Here is a 9,731-nt window from a genome sequence, read left to right as displayed (position 1 = left end):
CCACATACAATTTTGTAAGTGAAGTCAAACGAGGCAGCCTGAGCAAATGACTCACTTATAATAGTGTCAGTAAAACTAGGAGTGTTAGGTGCTCGATATATGCATCCGATTAGTATTTTACATTCATGAGTATGCACAGTAAGCCATATATCCTTGATTAACTAAGGATGTGTTCTGTAGGACCACCTTGTCTACAAAGAGTGGATGATAAAAGCACAAACACTGATGTGTTAAGAAATATACAATTTGTCCGCTCATACAAGTAGCCGTACTGCAGGGACTATAAGCTTTTTTGATTTGGAAATCAGTATTAGACAATTCGATTAGGTATGAATCAGGTAATATATGTCATAAACAGTTTATAAACAACGGGAAAGCACATATAAACCTACAAATTTCATTCGAACTCCATAAAAGTTCAATGCATATCAGACTGTTTCACCTAGGTATCTTTTACGTACTTACTCCTGCTACTCCTCGTAGAGGAGCATAGGCTGCCCATCAGCATTCTCCATCGAAATCCGTCCTGGGCAATCCCTTCCGGCTACTTTTCCTTCTTTTCATGTCTTCTTCCAATTCTCGACGCGGTGTGTTCTCTCGCCTTCCTCCTTTCAGTTTTCATTCACGATTACAAGTCAGCGCTTGCTTCGTGATGCAGTTTGTTGAGTTCCGTAATGTATGTCCCATCTACTCTCATCGTCTTTTCCTGATTTCCTCTTCAGCTGAAGCCTGGTTTGTTCTCTCGCGCAGTAGGTTGTTTCTGATGGTATCCGGCCAACGGTCACCGAGTATCTTGTGTGTACAATTGTTTATAAATAATTTCAACAGTTGAGATCATTAGTCAATTGAAGCTAGACCACCATGGAGAACCTTGAAGCACTGGACGGCCGTTCCGTCCTACTGTGAGCCTAGCTTCAATTGACTCGTGATCTCAAATATTGAAATTACCACAATCTCCACAAAAACCCTTCTGATACCAATCAACTTATGCTCACTAGTGACTGGCTTCAAGAGATATATCCTGGAGTTCTAGTGAGAATCAGTGACTAGTGGAGTTCAACCGAGTCTGTTGTGAGATAGTAATTCACTGATGAAAATGATGGATGTGTCGCTCAGTTTCGTGGATTAGTTGAAGTTAGACATTAACGCCGTTCGATGCCGACCAGCTCAGTAGTCTAGTGGTTAAACATTCGCGCGGTAAGCTGATAGGTTCTGGGTTCGGATTCTGCGAGGCGGAGTCGTGGATGAGCACTGCTGAGGAGTCTAACAACAGGGCGAAACGTCCGTCCAGTGTTTCCAGGTATTCCATGGTGGTCTCGCTTAAATTGACTCATGATCTCAACTTTTAAATTATTACAATCTCCACAGTACCCCTTCCGATGTTTATAAATCAGATCCTTCTTGTTCATCGATGATGCTGTCCAGGTACGTGAACGTTTCCACCTCTTTGAGAGTTCCCTCGTAAGGTGTGATTGGTTTGGTGTTCTCCATGTTCTATCTTAGGATTTTTCTGTTTCCCTTGTGTATGTTGAGGTGACGCAGAATCTGCTACTACACTGGTTTTCTTCAGCCAAATTTGTTTGCGTGCATGAAGTAGAAGAGCCAGGTCACCTGAGATGTCTAATTAGGTCTCCTCTATGGATAATCATGCAACATTTGATGAACGCATTCCCTGAAATCAACTAATATTAAACCAGTAGTCTCTCACTAGCTAAGTAACCTAGAGTAAGATCAGTCACCAAATATCGGAAGACTAAGGCCTCAGCTGATATCAACGTTCCCAAAAGTTTTCAATAGAACTGCTTGTAAGGAACCAAGCACCCAGGTAATATACAATAAACAGCATTGGAGATCTGTACTAATTTGAGCTATCTTCACTATTAAGACCTTTAAGTGATCAAACTACCACCTATTAGGGCTGAAACTAAAAATTTCACAATTTAAATCGTTCTGGAACATACTCATTCACTTACTAACAAAATAAATCAACAAAGAACCTCAGACACTATTCAGACTTTTTCAACCAGTTGTCAGACCTAACATAATTGTGAGTAATTATGGTCCAGAACTTTTATCTGACATTTGGACTGTTGCTCAAAAAGTTATTTGTTTCCTTATACTTTATTTCAGAGTTAGATGAAGCAAGACACACCGGGGTGGTATATATTGGACATTGATTACAATTATTACCTTCATTTTCCTATGAGTTATTTACACCATTCATATACACCAAATTTTGAGAGTGAGTATCTTGTTATTCTGTTTGTGCAGTTTTATCATCTTCCATCACATAATGTAAATGGGGCTCTGTGTTGTTTGAATGAATTGGCTTTGACAGTTTTTACTCGTACTTTTACATAATTGAGGTTTTCTTTATTTCTATGATTCATCACCGTCGGAAAATTCATTCATGATTTAACTAGACTAATTTGTACTCATGAGTGAGGAGCACCCTGAACAATGTAAGCAAAGTCATCAAATTGACCTTTTAAATAGCTTTAAAAGTGCAGTTTAGAGAGGAAGATGGAGAGTTAATATTATCAGACAATGAAAATCAAGATGAAAAACCAGGCGAAAGCCCTGATAGGTCAAATTCCCGCAAAAGCCGCCGCAAGCAAACATTCGAAAGACGCAATATCAAGTTTGTGCATATCATATTTTTCTTCATTGTATCTTAGGAAAGTTCGGGAAGATGGCCTTAGCGAAGAAGCCAAGGCGGCTCAAAAAGCAGAAATGGAAAGGAGACAGCGTCTTTTTAGCAAAGATAAAGGGGAGCAAGTGAAGTTTTCTAACATAGACTTCTTATTAAATGGTAAGTAGCCCGTATTTTCTAAAACCTTTATTTTAAACACCGTATAAGCTTTTGGTTGTTAAGTCCTTCAAGCTACTTCTTAGAGACCCGTAATTGGGTCAATTAATCGCATACTTAGCGTTATACTCCCTTCAATTTAATACTGTAAAATATTTAACGCCTTGATGATTTATTGTTAGATGCATGAATATCGCATAAACAGTCTATTGATCAGAATAACTGACGTTACTTTTCCACAGAAGGGAAGTTTACTGTTATTAAACACTCCGAAACCAAGTTAAAACTAGTAGTTCGTCATGACTTGATAAGCGCAATAATTTGAATACTTCAGAGTGCTATCACTTCAGGATCCCAGCAGTCATAACAATGGAGACACAGAGTGAACATGATAAAGATGGAGATATTGGGCTTTGATTGGTTGTTTATCGTTCATTTTCCATTTAACTAGTAGGAGAACTTTCACAAAGTTGTATTTTCTATTTTTCCCCTGTGATTTTGTCACCATTGTATATTGAAACAAACACGAAAGCTTCACTGAGTAACTGTATACCAGGCTTCAGTCTAGCATTAATGGACACGACTTTCTTGGAATCTGTATTGTCGCCAGTTTTTTCACTATAGAGAAAGTGGGTGTTCTAAAGCATAAAATGACTTGCCACTAACTATTCTGGAATTTCGTAAAACCGTTTTTACACCACACTACACTAGGACCATCATAAAACCCCATCAAAATACATTCGGCTGGGCTAGAAATATACCGTTATTTCCCATCAGAACCGATTGGTTACACTGAATTTGATAACTGTCCATCTTAGGTATTACACGAAAGGATCTCCATCCTTATACTTTCCTCGTGCTTTAACAACTTCGAGAAAGATTACATGCTGTTGATTCTTAAATCCCCGAGGGCCTTATACTGGATGTAGTTTTTATTTTTTCCACACAATAGCAGCTTGATACCTAATAACTGAGAATATGAATCCCTATCAGTTTCTCAGGAGATGCAGACATTTAACAAAGTGCTTCTGTTCATTGATGGAAGCCCGTAAGCACTCAATCCTTGTTCTCGTGATTTCTAAAGATATAATTACCAAATCATCTGAAGGTCTGCAATATTGTGGAATCATTCTTGCTGAAAAGTGGCTAGTATTTCTGTAGACAACGACCCTCAACAAATCGTATTGTCGATTTAGTTAATGAAACACCCACTCTATGATCTATGAGATTTCGACTAGTTCCATTTGAATAGACAGGGACATGCAATGTACTGAAATATATGGGTCGCCTAAATATTCAAACTAATTATCTTACCTGGCATAGGCTAGTAAAGGCTGTGGTTTGAATGTCGACCATAAAAGGTTTTCTCAAATGTTCTAAATAAATGTCTGTTTGGTAAATCAGTCAGTCAGTCAGTAACAACGTAGAACTTCGTACGTACGTACATCAGTTCGAGTTGCCACACCACATTAGCACAGAGATGCAGTTGTCGATTCAAATCCCGTAGTGGTAGAGGTAGCAACAGTATAAGCAGTAATCGGGAAGATTAGGGTTCGGAGATGTTATTTAAAGAGTATAATCCAGTGAAATAAATTTGGAAAGAGGAAAAAAGGGACATGAAGGATTCAGAAGTTTAGAATTTGGGAGAACACAGAGAGTGGATGCACCTGCGCCATTGCAAACGATTTTGAGCCATGTCATTCAGGGTCTACAACCATCGGTTGCTATCATCTCGCGGTCCCCAACCAGGTAGTCTACACCTACCGACATGACTCAGACCACTTGTCAGTGACTTCATGGACTTGTGCTATGTTTTGGTTTGGCCGCCCCTAGCTTTCTTCCAACCTACTCCTATACCACTGAACATAGCACGTCGAGGCAGTCGGTCGTTGGGCATACGTAACACGTGTCCCAGCCATTTCAAATGATGAAGTTTCACTACTTCATCAATTGATTTGCCATCCTTACCTAGTACCCGTTTCCTAACAACTGCATTACTTACTCGATGGTCCCACGATGTACGAGCAATATTTCGAAGACACCTATGATCAAATACTAGTAACCTACGAATATCCTCTACTCTTACCGGCCATGTTTCACTGCCATAAAGTAGGACGGAACGAACTGCTGCTCAGTAAACACGTCCTTTGGTTGGTAGACGGATATCTCGCCTACGCCATAAATGACGCAAGTTGGCAAAAGCTAGTCGAGCCTTCTGTATCCGTGCTGAGATTTCGTCACACACTAAACCACAAGGGCTGATGAGACTTCCAAGATAAGTGAAGCGGTAAATGACAGGAGGCCGGTTCGTAGAGTTATTAACTGTTAGTGTGAGTTGTTAGAAAATTAAACTATCGCTGCTCTTAGATTCATATGTGGTTCGTGATTAAAAATCCTTTCGACCAACATGTTTTTGTACCGAATGATAGTTACTTAAGGGGTTATCCAAGTAACATTCAACGTTTGTAACGTCATTATACTGTGCCTCGTTCCTGTCTAATTAGAAAGATTATTTTTTAAAACATAATTGCCACTTTGAGTTGGATTGGTATATAGTTATGGATTTTCAGTTATTAGTCCATTTGACGTTTACCATGAGATTCCAACCATATCTTATTGTTTCAAATAGATTCTTCATCGTCACCCGATTTTCTAAAGTGTTCTGATGCCAACTTTCAATCTGAGTTGCAAGAAACTGGTTCATTTGTAAAAAAAGAGGGAAAGTATGACTCGGATGCAGAAGAATGTAACTCCGTTGATAGTCAGCGCAGTTCATTTGAAACAGTTGAAAAAGGTGCTAAACAAACCGTCTCAAACTCGCTTACGAATGGAGGCAAACAGTCACCTGGCAACGAATTGGATCAAAAAAGAGCTGTTAGTTCTGCCTCTGCTGCACTGTTTGGTTCCACATGGAGTGATTTGCAATCTTTTCGCATGGGCCAGTCACAAGACGATCCTATTTTACTTGGTGATTCTGATGATGACCAGGTAGGCTTGTATGATTTATTTTGTGTTCTTTCAAATCCAATCACCATACTACTCTGGGATTTTTATTTATAATTTCAAATCAGATAATGTAGTGTGGCAACGTGAATCGATGCGTATGTGCCAAGTTTTACGTTGCGTATGACTAAATAACCTGACTGAATGATTGACCTTAACATGGTTTTAGAAGTATCTCTTTGTCGGTCAGTTAACTAGACGTGATGAACTTCTGATCACTGGAGAGGTCACCATTATATGTTGAGGATATGTGCCTGATCCTACGTTGTAGCTGACTGACTGACTGACTGAGCTCCTAACCTAGTATCAAGCGGTTGCTTGCGGTAGCTGTGCGATGTGATATTGTCGTGCCGGTTCCTCCCTATATATATATATATATATATATATATATATATATATATATATATATATATATATATATATATATATATATATATATATGGTTCTATCTGATGAATCTATTCACACTAGTCAGCGAACGTTTAACATAGCTACGTCTGTGCATAAGATCTGGAATTTTTTAATGTGGTTTTATAAGGTATAATCAGCTCTCTCAAGTGGTTACCAAGATCGTATAGCTACTGTCCAATGTCGTGATTACTCTGTTGTAGACCAGTAGACTACAGGTTCAATACTTAAATCACCTGTCTTGATTTTGAGTGTTTAGTATCACACACAAGTGAGACTTAAATTCGGGAAAATAAACTTGTTCTTATTTGTTGACTTGTGATAGCATTTTAATATAAGTTGGATGTAATCCTATCATTTCCAGTTAGTGTTGATGGTTATGAAAACTAACTTCGTATCTGAAGGATTTTTAAGCTTTGTAAAGTGAATTGGTGTGTTAAATCAATTCGTAAATTATTCATATGCTGTCAATTACGCTTAGAAGTCAGAATATACTGCGGATTCATAAAAGTGTAGTTTCCTCGTAATCAATCTGCTATTAACCTCTTATGTGGTGGTATGTGAAATGAGCTCGACTTCTATCCATTTATTTAAATGCTTCTCTCAGACATAATGAAATGAAATATATAGGTCTGTAAGAAGTAAACTAAGTGGTAAGGTAAACCGCTAGTAGTAGTGACATGACAAAAAAAGTTATGACCAAGTAGACTGCAGCTCAGTCTTTACGTTATTAAACTAGGACATGAGTTTTCAAAGTAATTTCTTGTTCATCTCCCAATTAAGTTACATCCTACTGAATAAATCTTGATTAATCAGTTCATCACTTAAATGTTTTCATTCTATTTACATTTTTCCATGTGTACACAGCATGCGGATTCTGGTATCATTGAAGTTAGTGATGGTGAAGATGAACCAGAAATAGAAGTTGAAGCTGAAATTTGCGAGATACAAGATGCGGAAAACTTAGCCGATATTGATGGCAAAATCATTATTAATACATCTCGTGATCAAGATGAAGAACCAGAAATTGTTTTATGCCCTCAAATGGCTAGGGTTATTAAACCGCATCAAGTGAGTATTTTTTCTAATTAATAAATAAATTTACAGAGCCCTACAAACGAAACATTAGAAGGTTTCCTCTATTTTTTCTGCGTTCTTCATTAACTTGAAAATTAAAAATAGCATTAATTATCCTTCATGTGGAATTAAACTATATTATTTTCAAAAAAGTCATTATCTTTCGTCTTTTTGTGTGTTTCTATCCTTTTTCTATTGAAGCATCATGCTTGTAAAGTTTAGTGGGTACATTAATTTGTACTTGTTGGTCAGTCCCCTATTTACTGTGTAGTTTCTCTGTTTTAAAGGGATGAGTGGATATGAGCTAAGTGAATTTTAGATAGTCAAGAAGTCTTGATTTAGAACTGGAATAAATAGTGCATAAACATTTAATGCTCACCAACAGTGATTTAAGTACAATCTCTAATCTTTACAAAATGTTTTGTTTGTTACATTCTAGAGTCCATTGCTACAAACTGGCTTATCAGTAAATTATTTCATCCGTGTAGATATTTGGAAGGTAAAAGTCATGATCCACTAACACTATAACAATGATATGAAATTCATTGTATGAAACATGATTACTCCCGAAAATAAAGTGTAAAGGACAATTAAAGCTTGTTTACACATCCTAAAATGTAGACTTTTTGACTGTGTTACAATTGTTTTTCTTTAATTGTAGGTTAGCGGTATACGTTTTTTATATGATAATGTTGTTGAAAGTGTAAAACGATTTCATACAACAGATGGATTCGGTTGCATTTTAGCGCATAGTATGGGATTGGGTAAAACTATACAGATTATCGGATTTCTTGATATTTTATTCCGTTTTTGCCAAGCACAAAGAGTTCTTGTAATCGTTCCAATTAACACTATACAGGTATGATTTTGTTACTTTTTTCAGTTTTAAACACTATACTATAATTTGTCACCTCTATACATCCCAACTATATTGTAATTAATTGAGCGTGTTTATATTATATCGATAGTTCTGCGATATATGTAATTTCTAGCGCTTAAACTTTTGGGATGTAAAGAGAACCCAGTTAAGGAAACTATTGGTAAAAGAAAAGTATCACTATTTTTATTTTGATTGGGTTTCATTTTCTGAGCTACAAATCGCCACTATTTCATAATTGTCACTATTTTTCACTGCAATCCAGGTAGACATAATAGGAGGCTAAGGATAAATATGAAGGTTTCTGAACACACAAGTACTTTTTGAAATATGAATTTATTTCCCTCCATATATTCCTATTTACTAATGAGGTTAATCATCAATTTTGTTTAAGTTTTATAAGTTTCACATCATTATGAAAATTTTATCTTTTTCAAGTAAATAAACAAAGCGATAACTTATACTTGTTGAACTGTAAAGATACTATTTATTTCACGGAATTTCAGAATTGGCAAGCAGAATTTGAGCTCTGGTTACCAACTGATTTATCAAGCTGCGCAGCAAATAAAAAGTCCAAGTTTTTCCAACGTTTCTCCATTCCTAAACCCACTACAGAATCAAAACAACATCCTTCTTTCTCAGATCGCGCAGATTCTTCTGCCGATCCGAATGTCCCACTGGTTGATTCAAAAGAAACTGACGCCAACATGGATGATCAAATGCTATGGTCTTCTATGTTTGAAAATGACAAGAGCGAGTCTCAGTCGAAAATGCAAGATGTTTCCCATAATGGAAGCTTTTATGGTGAACCGAATGATTCAGAATATTCTTTTGTTAATAGTGGTAGTTGCCTTCGACCATTTAAATTATTCGTAGTGCGGGATACTGTAAAAACGATGAGTCAGCGTCACCAGGTAAGCAGAAATTCGCTTTCTCAATGATGTGTTAAGACCTACTATTTTATTCTTCCGTACTATGGCATCCAAACATGGTTACCACAAAATAACCTAGTTAGCTTATATTTACTAGCAGATTTGGTTTTTTTAGAGTAATTCGTTCAAAATGCGATTTATAGACTAATATATTTATCAGTTATTTCATTTCCACATTGTCTTCATAAGGGATTTAGAATTATTGACCCTTAAAAATAGCTCTTAACTCTTTTCAGCCTTCTTACAAGTGGTGTATATTTCAAAACTTCGCAAATCAATAAACGGATAAACAAGAATAGTTTCTGTTATGTGGGACGTTTCTGATAAAAGGAACTACGAGATTGTCACAGGTTTCTATTGTGAGCTATGTATAGAAAAGCCTCAAACTGGTCAGTCGTATTTGCATGTCCAGAATCCAAACTCATGTTTCACCTTGCATTGGAATCAGGGACGCTACTGCTAAGCTGCTCATCCCGTGACTGACATGTAACACTGGTGAAATAATAATTTATAGGTGACGTTCGAACGATGCTTGGGTGACCTTGCAAATTAGTGTAAGGAATTAGGATTAGGATCTACAATTGTACAGTAGCGTTAGAAATTAGAGTCAGGGTTTTCATCACGA

At 36.9% G+C, this 9,731-nt stretch overlaps 1 protein-coding gene across 2 annotated transcripts in view; it reads left to right on the top strand.

The window, feature by feature from the left end:
* The first annotated feature begins 2,206 nt into the window (after positions 1–2,206).
* MS3_00000157 (uncharacterized protein) overlaps positions 2,207–9,731 on the top strand; it is a 62,149-nt gene continuing 54,624 nt past the window's right edge. For both annotated transcript variants that reach the window (XM_051208040.1, XM_051208041.1), the window contains exons 1-7: positions 2,207–2,462; positions 2,497–2,641; positions 2,679–2,812; positions 5,439–5,797; positions 7,088–7,291; positions 7,959–8,156; positions 8,681–9,088. In XM_051208040.1, the coding sequence (XP_051070021.1) occupies positions 2,438–2,462; positions 2,497–2,641; positions 2,679–2,812; positions 5,439–5,797; positions 7,088–7,291; positions 7,959–8,156; positions 8,681–9,088 (1,473 nt within the window). In that variant the 5' untranslated portion in view covers positions 2,207–2,437. The remainder of the gene's footprint in view (positions 2,463–2,496; positions 2,642–2,678; positions 2,813–5,438; positions 5,798–7,087; positions 7,292–7,958; positions 8,157–8,680; positions 9,089–9,731) is intronic.

The sequence above is a fragment of the Schistosoma haematobium genome, chromosome 3 (genome assembly GCF_000699445.3).
Source record: "Schistosoma haematobium chromosome 3, whole genome shotgun sequence".
Taxonomy (NCBI): Eukaryota; Metazoa; Platyhelminthes; class Trematoda; order Strigeidida; family Schistosomatidae; genus Schistosoma; species Schistosoma haematobium.
The sequence above is the reverse complement of the archived record's forward strand: the minus strand, read 5'-3'. Positions and strand labels throughout refer to the sequence as shown.